Source organism: Zea mays, chromosome 6, assembly GCF_902167145.1.
Source record: "Zea mays cultivar B73 chromosome 6, Zm-B73-REFERENCE-NAM-5.0, whole genome shotgun sequence".
Taxonomy (NCBI): Eukaryota; Viridiplantae; Streptophyta; class Magnoliopsida; order Poales; family Poaceae; genus Zea; species Zea mays.
This window is the reverse complement of record NC_050101.1, coordinates 123,002,461-123,021,459: the sequence shown is the minus strand read 5'-3', so window position 1 is coordinate 123,021,459 and position 18,999 is coordinate 123,002,461. Positions and strand designations below refer to the sequence as shown.

At 38.2% G+C, this 18,999-nt stretch overlaps 1 protein-coding gene across 2 annotated transcripts; it reads right to left on the bottom strand.

Annotated features, from left to right (window-relative positions):
* Positions 1-8,334: 8,334 nt before the first annotated feature.
* On the bottom strand, positions 8,335-14,885 carry LOC100282219 (uncharacterized). Of its 2 annotated transcripts, none has more exons than XM_035959598.1 (11): positions 14,504-14,885; positions 14,328-14,381; positions 14,176-14,194; positions 13,981-14,045; positions 13,788-13,815; positions 13,617-13,678; positions 10,432-10,531; positions 9,458-9,526; positions 9,165-9,322; positions 8,845-9,034; positions 8,335-8,756 (listed from the first exon to the last, which is right to left on the bottom strand). In XM_035959598.1, exons 1-11 carry the CDS (start codon positions 14,758-14,760, stop codon positions 8,592-8,594), a joined length of 1,167 nt encoding a protein of 388 aa, XP_035815491.1. In that variant the 5' UTR covers positions 14,761-14,885; the 3' UTR covers positions 8,335-8,591. The 2 variants fall into 2 exon arrangements, with proteins under 2 accessions (XP_035815491.1, NP_001358772.1); NM_001371843.1 differs by having other exon boundaries at positions 8,335-8,762; positions 14,504-14,707.
* Between the last annotated feature and the right edge of the window lie 4,114 nt (positions 14,886-18,999).

The following is an 18,999-nucleotide window of genomic DNA, read 5'->3' as shown; positions in this document are numbered from 1 at the left end:
AATAGAAACGAGCCCGAGAGAGAGAGGGCGTAAAACAAATCGCAAGCAAATAAAGAGTGTGACACGCGGATTTGTTTTACCGAGGTTCGGTTCTTGCAAACCTACTCCCCGTTGAGGTGGTCACAAAGACCGAGTCTCTTTCAACCCTTTCCCTCTCTCAAACGGTCCCTCAGACCGAGTGAGCTTTTCTTCTCAATCACTTGGAACACAAAGTTCCTACAAGGATCACCACACGATTGGTGTCTCTTGCCTTAATTACAAGTGAGTTTGATCTCAAGAAAGAATGAGAAAGAAAGCAATCCAAGCACAAGAGCTCAAAAGAACACAACAAATCACTCTCACTTAGCACTAAAGCTTTTGTGGAATTGGGAGAGAATTTGATCACTTGGGTGTGTCTTGTATTGAATGCCTAGCTCTTGTAAGTGGTTGGAAGTTGGAAAACTTGGATGATTTGAATGTAGGGTGGTTGGGGGTATTTATAACCCCAACCACCAAACTAGCCGTTTGGTGAAGGCTGCTGTCGCATGGCGCACCGGACAGTCCGGTGCGCCAGCCACGTCACCTGGCCGTTGCGTTCCGACCATTGGAGCGCGGACGTGTGGGCCCGCCTGGCTGTCCGGTGGTGCACCGGACAAGTCCGGTAGACTGTCTGGTGTGCCACCCGCGCGTGCTCTGCTCCTCTGCGTGCACTGGCGCGCATTTAATGCGTTGCAGTCGACCGTTGGCGCGAAGTAGCCATTGCTCCGCCGGCTCACCGGAGTGGAAATCCGAAGCTGGCGAGTTCAGAGCTGCTCTCCTCTAGAGCAGCGGACACTGTCTGGTGTGCACCGGACATGTCCGGTGAATTATAGCAAAGCGCCTCTGAAAATTCCCGAAGGTGCGAAGTTGGGCGTCGAGTTCCCTGGTGCACCGGACACTGTCCGGTGGTGCACCGGACACTGTTTGGTGCGCCAGACCAGGGTAGCCTTCGGTTATCCCTTGCTCTTTTGGTTGAACCCATTTCTTGGTCTTTTTATTGGCTAAGTGTGAACCTTTGGCACCTGTATAACTTATAGACTAGAGCAAACTAGTTAGTCCAATTATTTGTGTTGGGCAATTCAACCACCAAAATTAATTAGGAAATAGGTGTAAGCCTAATTCCCTTTCAGAACTTAGAGAGAGAAAACAAATGAATCACAAGCAATAAACACAAGAGACACGGGCGATTTGTTTTACCGAGGTTCGGTTCTCGAGAACCTAATCCCCGTTGAGGAGTCCACTAAGAACGAGTCTTTTTCAACCCTTTACCTCTCTCCACCGATCACCATGACCGGCGAGTGCTTCTTCTTCTTTGTCAACAAGAGACCGAAGTCTCCGCAACCACAAAGATAAGGGGCTCTTGCTAGCTTTACAATGAATGGGAGTCAAAACTCCACGCTCAAATGATCACAAGATGTAGCACACACTTTCTCTCAATGAATCTCACAAGGCACTATTGCTAAACTCACACGAGTAGCTCTCTTTTGCTTGATCTCTCTTTGTGGCACTTGTATTGCTTGTGGTTGCCTAAATCTTGTGTATAAGATAGATCAATGAATGGAGGTGGTTGGGAGGGCTTGAATATGTCAATTATATGACTTGGAATGTTGCCTGGGCTCCCTCTCCTTGAAGTGGCCGGTTGGGGTGGTATTTATAGCCACCAACCATCTTGTAGCCATTGGGGAAGGCTGCTGCGATGGGCGCACTGGACAGTCCGGTGCGCCGCCACGTCACCCAACCGTTAGGGTTAGGAGCTGGTCGACCGTTGGAGGTTTTGTCCTCATATGGCATCGGACAGTCCGGTGCCGCACCGGACAGACACTATTCCCTGTCCGGTGCTCCTCTGACTCTGCCGCACACTGTTACTTGCGTCAGGTGCTTTTGCAGTCAACCATTGCGCGAAGTAGCCGTTGCTCCGCTGGCACACCGGACAGTCCGGTGGCACACCGGACATTCCGGTGATTTTTAGCGGAGTGCGCCTGGAGAAACCCAAAGGTGAAGAGTTCGGAGTTGTACGGTCCTGGTGCACCGGACACTGTCCGATGCGCCAGACCAGGGCACCCTTCGATTTCTTTTGCTCCTTTCTTTTTGAACCCTAACTTAGTCTTTTTATTGGTTTGTGTTGAACCTTTAGCACCTGTAGAATATATAATCTAGAGCAAACTAGTTAGTCCAATTATTTATGTTGGGCATTCAAGCACCAAAATTATTTATAGGAAAAGGTTAAACCCTATTTCCCTTTCAATCTCCCCCTTTTTGGTGATTGATGCCAACACAAACTAAAGCAAATATATAAGTGCAAAAATGAACTAGTTTGCATAAGGTAAGTGCATAGGTTGCTTGGAATTAAACCAATTTGTAGTTTCACTAGATATGCATGGTTTGCTTTCTTTTATTTGACATTTTGGACCACGCTTGCACCACTTGTTTTGTTTTTGCAAATTCTTTTTGGAAATTCTTTTTCAAGTAGTCAAAGGTATATGAATAAGATTGTAAGAGGCATTTTCAAGATTTGAAATTTTCTCCCCCTGTTTCAAATGCTTTTCCTTTGACTAAACAAAACTCCCCCTAAATGAAATTCTCCTCTTAGTTTTCAAGATGGTTTTAATATATATCAATTGGAAATATATTTATATGCTAGTTTTGTAAATACTAACCAATTGAAAATAAACATACCAATTTGAAATATATCGATTTAAAAATTTCGAAAGGTGGTGGTGCGGTTCTTTTGTTTTGGGCTTAATATTTCCCCCTCTTTGGCATTAATCGCCAAAACGGAGACTTTGTGAGCCCTGATTATACCAATTGGAGAGATGGTGGAATACCGGCAAAGGGTAAATAATACCGATGGAGTAGAGTGGAAGCGATGTCTTTGCCGAATACTCCATTTCTCTTTCAATCTAAGACTTAATACACGAGATACTCATGGAAACATATTAGTCTTAGCCGTGGCACAAGAAAAATAAGAAATATGCAAATATACCAAATGAAAGAGATATGATTACAAGATATGTCAATTTGGCTTTATCATAGTTCTATATAATATAGATTGCTCCCTCTACATATGTGCCTTGATAGGAATACATATTTTAGCCTTAAATGCCAAATGCACATAATGAGGTTAATGAGAACATATCTATATCAAAGACAATGTGAAGTGCAATGTGTCATAATATAAGTGTGATGCTCATGATAGACTATGCACTTATGAAAGCATGTTATAAACATTTTAAGCATTTACCCTTAAGGATTTCAAAGAGGCTTAAGGAACCTCCACCTTTGGAACAAAAGTAGCTTATCCTCGTTACAAGGTTAAGCTTTAAGTTCTTTGACAATAAAATCACTTCACCCAGTTTTAACAAAAATGCATTAATGCAGGAATGAAATTTTTGAGAGGTTAAACTAGGTATGAAGCAGGGATAATGCATAGTCATGCTTTCTCTTGCTTTTATACAAGATATGCAAAGAATGTATAGGAAGGTTTAGATACATGTGTAAATAAGAGGAAGTAGTTTACCCTTATGTACCTTCACATAGAGATGCTCTCTTCATTGTGCTTTGTTCTTAGTCTTGGTTATTTAAGACCTATATTCAAGACAATGTATGGAAATACTTTGCACAAGAGAGAGTTCTACAACTAGTGATCCTTTTCTAAGTCATAGTTATCATATATCAAGTAGATCACAAATTGCAAAAAATTACCCTGAATTCTCCTTTTAACTTAGTGCATTTCAAGAGAGATATTGATTGATAGTATATGAGTCACTAAGCAACATAAGAGTCAATTGAAGTTATTCAATGATCAAACGAATAATAGATGCAATCAAAAGAACAACATATGTATTAGATTATCAAATAAGCTTAAAATAGGAGAATCCAGTAGATATGCTACTTTAACAATGAAAGCTACAATCCTTGATAAAAGTGACATTATTTTACCAAGTTGGATTGATTTGGAGTAGCATACTTCATGAGAAACTTATTCTCATACTTGAGACTATATGATATCACTAAGATTAAGTGTTAGTTTCAACATAATCAAGATATAGAAATAGGCTCCCCCTAAAGATATGCATCAAGTATTTGAATGAATTGGATAGATGCACTCACTTTTAAAGACAAATAGGGAGAAGCATTATACATCTTGATCAAGGCTTATAGAATTTTCAATAAACAATTTTGCCTGATATTCTCAAAATGAAAAAGGTTTAGAATACTTACAACCACACCATTGATTATTTGAAGATCTTACTGTCGAAGTAGGTGTTGTTCTTGATGTCTTCCTTTTCATTTGAGTGTCCTCCCTTTGTAGTTGTCTCTTTTTCTTTTCAAACTTATTGAAAAATACTCAAGAAAGATATTAGCAACACAGAGGAGTATATGATGAATGATGATTTCTTTAGATAAGAGATACAAACAATTCATCATCCACAAGTCACACAGACACGAAGTAAAATCCTTAATATGAGTGCACATCATTAGAAAGGAGGAATATGCACCTTTTAACATTTCTAATCAATCATAGGAAATTTACTTCTTCATATTGAATTTATTAACATAACTTAGAAGCATATCAATATGAGAACATATGTAGCAAAGGCATGAATTAGATTCTAATAGACTAGTGCACTTATGAAAACAGGATTGTATGCACTTCTAGCTGATTTTAGACCAATAAGGAATCTATTATTCTCATAGGTGAAATATGATAATTTAGAACAAATACCAATTGATGGGAACTATTGTTGATTAAGAAGATGAGTTCCCATACCTTTGCTTTTACCTTTATACTTTTAGGTGAAGAGCAAGGCTTATGACTTTTAATAAATTGAGTATGCGCTTACTCTCTTGTAGATTTTCATAAATATGCTCAAGAAATATGTCATTAGTAACGCAAGCACTAGTTTCCCCTTTTATAATCTTTTTGAGAAGGAATGAAAAATAGATTACTAAAGCATGGTAACTTCATATCATGAACTAGATTATTATGTTATGCTCAGTTTTAACTCATAAAACAAGCATAGCCAATTTGTTAAGATTATGGGAACAAATCTAATTCATAACATGGAGAGCGATGAATGTAGAAGAATCATATCTAATTTAAGCAAGAGGAAATACATCATAAATCATTGGATTGATTTTTCTTTTCATGTTAGATTAAGCATTTCCATAGAGAAACTTATTCTCTATATGTGAGACTACTTAGGTCAAAAAGCATTAGTCTCACGATCCTAGTCATAAAGAGATATTCCCTTTATAAGTGTCCTAAGGATTTGAATTCCCTATATGACACCTTATTCTTTTAAGCACTTGGAATATGTCTCTATGTCTAGACCATGGCAATAATGGGATGATTAGTGTAAAAACATGCCATATAGAACTTACAATATTTTAAAGCATGTAGATTGCCATAATATTGATGTTGGGGACTTGTTCTCAAATGCTATGAGTTAAGAACAAGGCAACACAAAATGTTAATGGTTAAAGTCCCTTCGTCCTTCGAAGCATTATTTCCCTTAGGATATAATGATCTTCAGACGAAGGTTATGAAGGACGTACCTTCATCATCGTAGTATATATTAATGAAAGAAGAAGCATATGAAACATGAGAAATGACATGAATAATCATATGACATTATTAATATATCTTTTCTATATCATCATGAATGAACATAAACAATATTGAATTACATTTGTACCTTCGACTTGACAGAAGGCAAAAAGTCCAAGCGTGACACACGAGTGAATACAAGTCAGCGTGAACAGTACGGGGGTACCGTTCATCTATTTATAGGCACAGGGCGCAACCTGTGTAAAATTACATTCATACCCTTCATGTTTACTATTGACTTAAGGTCAATCTATCAAGGACTAGATAGCCTTTTCCTCTTTAAGTCGGTTCCTTTTTCTGCTACTGAGTCGAAGCTTCCTTGCGCGTAGCTTCGGAGCTGGTTCAACCTTCGTCCCGACCATGCTTTTCATATTGTGCACAACTTCATTCCGAGTCCGAAGGTTCCTGTACATATATTACACTTGGGAAACATTGTTAATCATGTTTTTGGGGGAAAAGGTTTGACCCTATTTTTCTTTCAGAAGGAGGTCGAGCGGGCCTCCGTCTTGTCCGCGCCCTTGGCCTATCCGGCGGGACTTGTGGACGTGGTCTTCGTCTGTGCAATGCGAGGTGGAAGTCGTGGAGCAAAGGGTGGCGTGTTCGCCTTCGTCCCAACAGTATCTTTGCTTCGGCTTTTGCAAGCCAAAGCCCTATGGTGTAATTGATCTAGCGTAAAAAATTGAATGTCTTCTAATCTTGCTTTTATATAGTATCGCATTCCGCTAAAAGCTAATCCTGCTAGCTATTTTTTAGCAAGGTGAATTTGAAAACATCGGTTTCTTGTGTCCTAGAACCTCTGGATGTAGTCATTAACCGATTCATCTTTCCCTGCTGCAAATATACTAAGTCTACCAGGTTTAGCTCATAATCGCCGGAGAAAAAATTATCATGAATTTTTTTTCTCAAATCCCCCATGAACAAATAGAGTTAGGAAGTAGCATGGCGTACCAGGCGAATACAGTCCCGATTAGAGACAATGAAAATAAATGAGCGTTGAATGCCTTATGTATCGTTCAATTCTCTTAATTGTGCTAGGAACTGGCCTATGTGCTCGTGCGTGCTTTTGCCTTGGTCACCCGAATTTTTTGCAAATTCGAGTATCCTTGTTCACAGGGGGTACGACTGATAATCAAATTGGCTGCCATAAGGTTTCTGATATGACTGTCCCCAGAGGTCATACTATGTCAATGGCGGCCGGTGGTAGTCCACCGACCCTCTGGTCTATCAATAGTGTGGGCGATTGGGTATTATGTTGCCTTCTTGCCTAGGGGTTTGGATTTTGTGGGGCATTAATGCTTGCCCTAGGCGGCTCATATGGTTGGTCGTCCTTTTCTGGCCTCCTTGAGGGGGGGGGGGCAAAAAGTGCTCGCCTCCATGCATCTATGCGGCGATGCTATGATGTTGAGGAGTTGTAGGGAGTAAGGGGAAGCTTGGCTGAGATAGGTGTGTAGATGGCCGATGAAAATTAACATCACGTTTTGTATACTATGCGTCGGATTGTTTGGCGTAACGCGCGGACAGTCCGACTATGTACACGGAGTATTTAGTTCTGTAGTCGGACGGTCCGTATGTGTTTGTTAGGGTTTGCGTAGAATATGGAAGCCCTGGCTCGGATTTTGGTGGCTCGATTCGAAAAACGAGGCCAGTCACCGTTGTCTGGTCAGTCCGTCCTCATGCGCGAACGGTCTAACCGCGCGCAGATCGGTGGATTTACCCCGATTTATGTAGGAGGTTGTGGTTGGTAGGGAGATGTATTCATCGGCATATCGTAAAGTGGCTGGGATTAGTCGTACCATTTTGCAACCGATGAACCACGTGTATTTTCCTTAGTTTCAACCTTGTGCGACGGAAAATTAGCAACAACGAATTTATCAAATGCATGTGCTAGACTCTTTTAATCATCTTGCATACCTCCTATTATTTGTTGCATATGTTCTCGTCATTCATCTATGTAAGATCTAAAAGCTTAGATTTCGTTTATTTCACTTACTTTGGGGGTAGCTGCAGTAGGTCGGAGCGAAGGTTGATCAGTCGTCCGTTGTCGGACGACCTTGTGATTCCTGTCCATCTTGAAGTTGGCCAGGATTTTGGCCTGGACCTCCTTGATCAACTTCTCTTTGTGTTCCTCACGTTCCTCATATTCTTGCTGAACTTCAGCTGACATAGTCTCCATAGTCGGCTCGATGATGTTGCTGAGAGAGACATTGGAGTGATCCTTTGAACCAGCCATTGAGGACCGATTTGATGGTTTTTCATGTCTTGTCTCCAGGGAGTCGCAAAAAAGTGTGTTGGCGCTGATCCGTGTGCCAATCACTACGAGGTGTACCAGCGGCAATGCTCTCTGTGACAGCGGGAACAGTGGGCGGCCTAGGGCCGGACGGTCCGCATGTGCGCAGAGGCATCGGAGTTTGCCAACAACACCTGGATCTGACCCTCTGGAAGGAACCCCGTCAAGGAGTAGATATCCTAGGATTTGTCTTAGGATCGGTAGACCACCCAAGACGCCTCTAGATGATATATAGTCGAAGAGAGGTTAATATCAAGGTGAAGAAGACTACGTTACTGTCTACTCATATGGCATAAAGTAAAGTAATAGAAGATATATTGATTTGATTTGCTTGTTGATAGTTCAATCGGCCGTTCCACTTCAAATATATAAGGGGGGTCTAGACCCGTTCTAGACGTTCTCCAACAACTTCCACAAGTTTAGAGAGATAAACATGCATGGAGAAAGGAAGTTAATTCGTCTGATCTAATACTATCGTGAACTGTCTACGTCTATAAATGAACCGTCCGCAGGTCGGACCATCTAGACCAGTGCCACAAATAGTGCTCAATAAAACCTATAAACGAATAACAAGTATCATCTGTCCATGTGAAACAAGATCAAATCATGGCTGCAGTTGGTAAAGAAGTGAGGAAGGCAGAGAGCCGAGCCGGACATGCATGCAGATGCAGCTAGCTAGCCAATGTTGACCACCCCGGGCAGGCCGTCCTCTTGAGCGGCGGCAAGGGTGGTGCCGCAATCCCCGTCCGTCGGCACGTTGGACGAGCTCATCGGCACCTCCACCTTATCGTGCTCGTGCGGTGGCACCATCGGAGATGTAAGCACTTGAGCCATGTCGTTCTGCATCTGGCGGATCATACATTGATACCGTAGCAAACTCAGTAACGGTCGAACTGTAGTAGGGACTCCCTCATTCGTTCTACATCACCTGATCATCAAGGGGGTAGGGCGTGGACGGGATCAGCGTGGAGAAGAACTCCGCCGACGTGTACGCCTGCTGCCAGTCCACGCTGGGGGCTTGCTGCTCCATCTGGCACACCGAGGTCATTCCTGGGTCCACCCCTGCCACCATCGAGTCACGCCGCATCGTCGACGTCGAGTCGAACATCACCTGATCCCTGATGGAACAACAAGGGCAAACCGCCAGCAATAATGATAGGCTCAACCCATATTTTTTAATGACAAAAATAAAGCGAAAAAGAGGTGATATATATCTGTATGTCGCCCATCCGATGGAATTTCGCCTACCTAAAGTACAAGATTGGGTCCGACGCGGCAAAGATCGACGACGTCGGCATCCCATCGGCGAACCACGAGACATCGCCACCGAACGCGCTGGCGGCGCCTCCTAGGTCGTCCCCTTGTTGCTCCTGTTGGTGAGGCGGCGCCGGCGGCAGGGCGAACATCTGGACCCATGATCATCCTCCACGTTGAATTGTTAATTACGTACTCTACTAATTACGGTTACGTACTCGCTGAACCGAATCAACGGAAGTAATTACGTGTTCCAACCATAATTATTAAAGACACCATACACCTACGTCTACGTGTTGTTGCATGTCGGAGGCCGACGGATCGAACGGGGCCACGTGGTTGCACAGCAAATATTTCTGCAGTCAATAATGCACGCATCATCAGCAACGGTTGATATATATATGACGGCTGCTAGAAACCCGGTCGGTCATTTGTGAGGTAGTGCTCGTTTACCCTACCATAATCCAAAATTATGGTAGTTTTAAAGGTGGTTTTTATTGTGTGCGTGTGTGTAGCAAAAAAAAAATAGGTAAATTGTTAAAATCATAAATATAATTTTTCCATCACAAAAAATATAAATTTAGTATAACGATTTTTTTTGAAAATGTAATATATCCCATCGAAAACTACATTTATTGTGTCAATTCTTCATCCAATTTTATTTGAACAATTAGGAAAAAGCTAAAATCTAAAATACGAGAACTTTAAGAAATATTTAGGGCTATAAATTATTTCAAATGAAAAGAAAGACATCTACAAAGTTATAGATCTCAATTTTGACCATTTTTTATCCCAGTTTGTTCGAGCAAATTTTTTTTTTTAAAAAATGATTTTTAAAATATAAGAACTGTAAACATAACTTTAGGATAGTAAATAATTTAAATGAAACAATCGTCAACTAGAAACTTTAGTTTTTAGTCATTTCTCCATTCATATTCATTCAAACATTTTTTTTAAAAAATAAATTCCCAAATATGGTAACTTTAAAAGATAGACTACATTTTAAATAAAATAATAACTACATTTATAAAAAGTTCATCAATACTCTATTTTAAATAGATATATTACATTTTTAGAAAAAAACATTTATACTAATTTAAAACAATTATCTATGAACTTTAGCAACTTATTGTTTCATTGTTCTTACACAAGTACATATATACCCAAAACCACCTTTAAAAACATCTAAAGTCCAAACTTGTTTGGTTTTAATTACACATGTCTAATTTTAAAGTTGAGGGGCTAAAGCTAAACAACTAACCTTTCGCTCCTCCACGCAAGTGAGGGTGTCCATGAGGAATTTCTCACACGTCTCGAAATCGTTCATCGACATCAATGTTGTCAGATCTGGTTCGAACATCCTAAGAACCAAGGTTATGTTCTAGCGCTAGATATTTATAATGGCACAAAATAGATAATCAATTATTTATAGTAAGAAAATTATCCTCTAAATAAACTTGATGTTTTAGGATTTTAGACTTATTGGTGATCTATCAAAATCACCCACACAACCTTATTTATTAAAGGCGATCCATACTAATTAAGGAATAAATTGATCAAAGAAATTTATAGATGCATGCAGACTACAATCTCTAGTTTATAAGGACGCAACCTAGTTATAATGCAGCAACATTATTTTTCAGAATACAATTTAAATCCTAAAACAACAAGTTTTGGGATTAAAAGAGTATTTTGTATGTGATATTTTGACTAGTTGTCACTCATCACCAATCTAACTAGGATGAGCAACTCCATGAGGTTCTCTATATTCTTCCTATTTGATATAAATACAGGATTTTGTAAAAAAATACCCCAACAGATTATTTAAATGGCTATCCAAGTATAGCCATCTTCTATTCCGGATTTCTCGCTAGTCAAAGATAGAAAACTTGAATGATTCTTTAGACTGCAAATAAGATATAGAAAAGTTGTTGGAGATTGAAAAGATGAAGAAAGTGTTTTTATGCAAATAACTCTCTAAATGATAATTTAGAGATTGAAATTTAGAAAAGGATGTAGTAGATGCTCCGAGCAGTGAATGATAGGATAGCCACATATAACGACATTAGTCGTTAAGCCTTCCCACCTAACAATTAATGTAGCAGTAATAGTAACAAATGCAGTAAACTACAACACATATAACCATTGTTGAAAAAAATGCATTTGAGTGAATAAGGATCGACTTGTTTAGGAACTCAATATCCACATTATTTTCATGTGAATATCTCTCCTTATAATAGTATTATTATATGGTTATATAAAAGTTATTATTTTAAGAAAGATTTTCTGCTAGCAAAAAAATAGACCATTAGATTGGGTGTAAGGTAGTCTTACAATAATTCAAATGGATAAAGTAATAGGTGGTACATGTTAATCCAATTCACAAAAGTTGTTACACCATTATATACCTAAAATAGTCTAATTGATTAAAAAACTCATAAATTCCTTTATAATTGTTGAAATATAAAGAATACATTTTTGTAATATTAGTGATAGTAAAAACATCATGTTATCTACTATTAAATTAAGTTTGTTAGTGGCTATTCATTGTCTAAAATAAGCTAATAATTTTAGATAACTTTTACAAAATGTAGGATCCATAATTATTACATTATAAAGACCAATAGAGAATAAAAAACTTGATGTTTAGGATTTTTAGACTTATTGGTGATCTATCAAAATCACCCACACAACCTTATTTATTAAAGGCGATCCATACTAATTAAGGAATAAATTGATCAAAGAAATTTATAGATGCATGCAGACTACAATCTCTAGTTTATAAGGACACAACCTAGTTATAATGCTGAAACATTATTTTTTTCAGAATACAATTTGAATCCTAAAACAACAAGTTTTGGGATTGAAAGAGTATTTTGTATGTGATATTTTGACTAGTTGTCACTTGTCACCAATCTAACTAGGATGAGCAACTCCACGAGGTTCTCTATATTCTTCATATTTGATATAAATACATAATTTTGTAAAAAAAATACTCTCAACAGATTATAGCCATCTTCTATTTCCAGATTTCTCACTAGTCAAAGATAGAAAATTTCAATGATTCTTTAGACTGCAAATAAGATATAGAAAAGTTGTTGGAGATTGAAAAAATATAGAAAGTAGTTTTTATGCAAATGACTCTCCAAATGATAATTTAGAGATTGAAATTTAGAAAGGATGTAGTAGATGCTCCGAGTATAGTGAATGATAGGATGCCACATATAACGACATTAGTTGTTAAGCCTTCCCACCTAACAATTAATGTAGCAGCAATAGTAATAAATGCAGGAAACTACAACAAATATAACCATTGTTGAAAAAAATGCATTTGAGTGATTAAAGATCGACTTTACTTGTTTAGGAACTCAATATCCACATTATTTTCATGTGAATATCTCTCCTTATAATAGTATTATATGCTTATATAAAAGTTATTATTTTAAAAAAGTTTTTTTTGCCAGCAAAGAAATAGACCATTAGATTGGGTGTAAGGCTAAGGTAGTCTTACAATAATTCAAATGGATAAAGTAATAGGTGGTACATGATAATCCAATTCACAAAAGTTGTTACACCATTATATACCTAAAATAATCTAATTGATTAAAACACTCATGAATTCCTTTATAATTGTTGAAATATAAAGAATTATAAAGAATACAATTTTTTTGTAATATTAGTGATAGTAAAAACATCATGTTATCTACTATTAAATTAAGTTTGTAAGTGGCTATTCACTGTCTAAAATAACCTAATAATTTTAGATAACTTTTACAAAATGTAGGATCCATAATTATTACAGTATAAAGACCAATAGAGAATTTTTTTTCCAAAATCCTAGTTGTAGCACAAATTTTATAGTATCAACATTAAGGTTTAAAGTAATTTTATACTATTTGAATCATTAACCCTCCAATTTAAATAATATTGTGTTTTATTTATATTTTACGAATGTCTAAATTTTGTGTGTTTGGTTCTAATTTTTTCTTACAAGTTAAAATCAGATAAAGTACCAAAAGAATATATTATAAATAAATACAAGTTTGTTTATCTTGTTTTGAAACTAAATTTCCTACATTATTAATTGATGAGAAAGTATTTTCATAAGATTGTATTTGTATATTACAGTTTTCTTTTTCACTTTTGTTAATAAAACGTTGTTGCTTTTTCAGCATGGGTATGTTTGATACATATGCTTAATTATTCTTAAATACTACACATATATGTACTAAGGAGTAAGGAGTAATGATAGATGGTATATTTTTCAATACATCACATCTTAGTTGTTACCATGTTAGCTGCTTAAAAGAAACTAATGAATTGATAAAATATTTGAAATGTCTTATTCATATAGTCACATATGCTTTATTAGGGATTGCAAGATATTGTATATTTCTGTTTGAGGAAAGCTGCCGATGCATGCATTGTTGGGAGTTTGTGTATAACCTAAGTTGCTCCTTTAAGACTTCCATCTGGTGTTGGTACGTCTTAATCTCCTGCTGAAGCTCCTGTACGTGTAAAGTTACAAAGAAAAATAAATAAATAAATAATCAGGTTATGTATTATCTTTTGTCTGGAGAGATGGTAAGTCGCATAATAATTAATATTGGTTATTACCTCTACGTTGGAATTTATTGGCTCTTTACTGTTCCAAGGAATTCATCCAACAATAAGATGGGGTCAGATCGAGAGAAGCAACCAGCATCATCAACGAGAGAAATATAAAGAGAGATGCTCAAGAACATAGCTATTTCTATTTGGAAATTAATCAAAACTGCAAAGATAGACCGAGAGAGAACGATGTACGTACTTAGGTGTGAGTTGTTCGGCTATGTTACCCTCACATTTGAGTTTAGCAAGCATCTTCATCAGATACTACATCCAGACGTACGTACGTTTAATAAGATCATAACAATAAATCAATTAGTACATAACGAGCAATGTTTATGATGAATCTGGCACATTCACGAAAAAATGAAAAAAGGAGCCAGATTTGTTACATCACCTCTCTATTCCGAACAACTCTGCATCACAACAATAATCAGAAAACAAAATAGTCATATCAAACTTGTATTTTCCTTTATAAATGAGAAACGAGTTCGTTTTTTTGGCAATAAAATAATAATAAGAAACTGTCATCCCTTCCAACGTACGTACCCTCCTCTGTCGTGCTCCGGGAGATTGATGTACCTCGTGATCACGTCCTCGATCCTTATATTATTATTATTATAAAATTAAGGTTAGCAAATTTGATTTCGTCCGATCGAATTCGTCCGAATTGAAGCATGCAGGCAAATAAAAGGGCCGGGAAGCTAGGAATTAATTGCACGGACCTGCGCCTGCCGGAGAAGTGGCTGAGGCGATTGGAGGGCGAGAACATGATGAGCGCGATGTCGATGTCGCATAGAACGGAGAGCTCATAGGCCTTCTTGATGAGGCCATTCCGACGCTTGGAGAAGGTCACCTGCCGATTGGTGTTGTTCTCTATCCTCTTGATCTGTAGCTTCACGCGACCCATAATGCTGTGTAATCGATCACCCCCAAGATTGCAGGCGAATTGAAGAGGAGATCCGGGGATGCAGATCGACATATAGGCTGGCTAGCTAGGGTCGGTGGCTTTTGGTAGGAGGAGAGAATTTGTCGGGAGGGGCTGACCGCCGGCCTCACGACTCACGAGTCACGACCTCACCGGCCAACCTTGTAACCGTTAGAAACAAACGATGCAAAAGCTACACATGCATGTACTATAGTGTAGCGACACAGGTAAGTGTACTACATAAAATGAGGCAAAAATATGCATGGTATACCTGACTAGCTGTAGTCTCCTTTTGCTAAACCGAATGCGTGCGTGTGGAAGAGGTCTCTGGTCACCGGCCGGTGGGCATGCATGCATGCATGCATGGTGCTATGTTAAAATATGTAAAAAGAACCTCGCTCAAATATTTGATATGCAAAAAAATAGAGTTAAGTTCCTAATGATTCTATAATAATCATGGCAAGGAACACGACATGCTTCTAGACCATATTCTACTAAAAACAAGGCTAACGCAAGGTTCTAAAATCTTCTACGTACGACAATCGTGATAAGCCATAAATCTTGACATTTATTGCTCTAGTAAATTAGAAATTCTCTAGATTTAGGCATTGTTCGTTTCTACCGGATTGGTGGGTCGGAACGATTCCTACCCGGATTGCTTCTCTAATTTATATAAACTTTGATTAGCTGGAACGATTCCGGCTGCAATCCGACGTAAACGAACAAGGCCTTAGATATTTGTTGAGATGTTTTTAGAATCTGTACAACTTACACTCAACCGTACGTGGCGCATATATTCCTATACAAGGAACGTGTCAACCCTTGCCAATTTGCCTTGATACATCATCACAGTTCGCAACTCCGGTCGGTTGGGAACTAGCCACAATACCGAATTATTCCTTATCATCGGTACTTACAACCACGATTAAAAGCACCAATTTTTAGTCCTCATTGCATGGACCAGTACTAAAGAAGTAAAGAGGGGGCTTTTAGTACCAGTTCTTCGCTCAAACCGATACTGGTGTTCTAGGCTTAGACTGATACTAAAGAGGGATATTTTAGTACTAATTCGATCCAAGAACCGATACTAAATTATACATGGACTTTTTATTCTATATATCTATAAATTGATATTTATATACATTAATTAATATAAGGGTATATTGGGAGTCCAGGGTCTCTCAATAGTTACAGAAAGTCGTGGTTTAGCGCGTCCTCCACCAGGCACATGCATGTGAGCGTGTTCTCTCACCAGACGCATGCATTCTAGTTTCTATTTTTATGGTAGATACGAGAAGTCGTATGCATGTGGTTCCTATTTTTATGACATATTTGTGAGAGTTGATTAGGAGATTGATTTTTTATGGCAGTCATAGATGCCATAAATCAAGGGATCCCTTTTTATTGTGCATGCAAAAAAATGGCATGCGTAAAAATCTTCAGTTTCGAGCGTAAAAATCCCTAATTTTGACCGTACATACCGAGCCAACGCGAGAGACGTTGATAACCCTTATGTGTTATATTCATGATCGTAAAAATCTTCAAATTTGAGCATAAATAGTGTTAGATATAACATAAATGTTGATTCCCTCCCAAACAACAGCCCCGCGTCCTTGAGGCCACCATAAATCAAGTGATTTTGATTTGGGGATTTAATTAAGGGAGTTGATTAGAGAATTTGATTTTTTTAGGCAGTCACTGACACCATAAACCAAGAGATTCCCTTTACACTGTGCACGCGAAAAAATGGTATGTGGTACACTAGTAGACGTACTCCAGGTTCGAGAGCAAGATCTTTAGTTTTGAGCGCAAAATCCTCAGTTTTGATCGTAAATACCGAGGCAACGTGAGAGAAGTTGATAACTCTGATGCGTTGTATCCATGATAGTAAAAATCCTCTAGTTTGAGCATAAATCATGTTAGATATAGCGTAAATGTTGATTCACTCCCAACCAATAGCTCCATGTTTATGCGGCCATCATAAATTAAGGGATTTTGATTACGGAAGTTGATTAGAGGATTTAATTAGAGGAGTTGATTAGGAAATTTGATTTTTTATGATAGTCATGGACAACACAAATTAAAGGATTCTTGTCACACCTGGATTTAATGGCAAATCCGGGCGTGAAACAAATGTGTGTTAGGATAAAGTCTTACACATATGATGACTCATGGGTACAGAAAGCAATGTCAAATCTTTAATATATATAGGAGTTCTGTACAAAATAGCTAAATAATTACATCGTATGAAGACAAGGATCCTCCTCCACCATAATCGACTGGGAGACGACAGCCTAGACCTCTCACAAACTCTTCGCGGCATCCTTCATGCTCCTTATCTTGCGGTACCTATCCTTAACCTGGGGGTGTGAGTACAACAAGGGTGAGCTCACATACGTTCATCGCTCAACAAGTTGTGGAGAATAATGTGTATGAGCTCACTTACTGTGGGGGCTCATGTGAAGTGTAAGGCTTACCAAAGAGAATGGTTAAGGCTGAGCACAGCTTTTAACAAGTTGGTCAAAATTTTATTAGTAGTTACTAAGTATATACCATCCCAATAAAGTAATGTATCACAATTGATAATAAATCCCATAATGCAATGCATATGACATATTAAGTTTAATTCCATATGTTAATCATGTGAGTTGACCATGAGCACGACTGATATACCAGTTTTACACTCTGTAGAGGTTACACATCTTTACCCACAAGCTGTGTTACCCATCTGCCATGGGGTCATGAATCTATACACATCTACCGAAGGGACGAGGCAGGGTAGCATTACGAGGCCTTTCCAAAGTTCCACTAGTTCGAGAAAACCCGCTACAGATTCAGGAAGAAGGAAGCATAGGAATCCCTCATCCGAAAAGCTTTGCAAACAGTCCGACCCGAGAACCTCCCTATATTCTGTAGCGACACACTCCCCTCTTGCCCCTTTCGAGTAAGGTAGTCTCTCCCTAGCTTTCCTAATTACTTGGCCAAGATCGTTCCACTCCACCCTTGTGGTAGCACTATTTTCCTAGGTGATTCTCCATGTTACAATTAACACACCAATCTTATCATGAACAATAAACAATCCAACAGTAATGATAAAGCATGATCATGATTCGTATATAGCATTAATCCCAAAACCAGGTAGAGCAATAGCAAGACTACCCGATAGTTCATTTGTTTATAGGGTGTAGGGTGAACAAAACTAGGGTAACCTATTAGGTCCCATCAAGTTAACTTGAGCATGTCACAGTGATTAACAGAAACATTATTACATAAAGAAGAGTGATCAAGGGCACAACTTGCCTTTTTGGTGCAACTCTAGATACTTCTACAATTTGGTCTTCAGGTTTCTTGTGACCTTACTTGTACTCGTAGCAATATATATAGATAGGCAAAGAGTAGGTAAAAATAACATTACACCAAACATAGAAAACAACTTCGTAATATAATTCTACGCGTTGCTACGAGATCGCAGGTTCAAGAACCACCAAAATCGGAGTTGCGGTTTAAAAGATATAGTTTTCCAAAGTTTTTAGGTGATTAAATAAGGATATGTTATTTTGATTAATATAAACCGTGTCAGTAAATATATACCAAATTCAGCTTTAATCTAGGTTATAGCATGATTAGAACTCAAATTTTAATCAAACTAAAATTATTTGACAGATTAATCTTTGATTTAGAAAGGTAAATCTACCAAACCTAGTTTTAAACAAATGTCTAATTATAAAAGTGTGAGACATGATACAACTAATGTTGTTACTGTATAGGAAATTTTATTGTGAAGCTAACGCGACTGGAACGGGTTAAATCGGAGTTAAAACAATTAAGTTATGAATATTCTAAGTTTTCAGGAATTGTTTTTTTTACTAAAAATCAATAATTTACATAATTTAAATGTCTTTTGGAATGTGGGTCCATATTTGAGTAAATACAAGGTTGATATTGTAAAGACTTGAGTAGATTTGTAAGGCTTTTATAACTAGCCAAGGACAGTGGGTTTGTTTTGAGGAAGTCGTGAGACTCTTTTGCAAAATAACCACGGCTGAAGGGGTAATTTTTTGAATCTGAGCGGCTGGATTTAAGATCGACGACGTAGATTAGATAATGAATGGTATGTTATATGGGCCAATGGACCATCATCCAACGGTCTATACACACCCGACCGAACTGGTATCCAGGTTTCTAATCTTGGCTGCTCGATCGGAGATCTGCTGCACTGGTTAAACGCGACGAAGGGATAAGTCAGCTTCTAATCTTAGCCATCGGCAGAGATAGCAATGGGTACCCGAAACC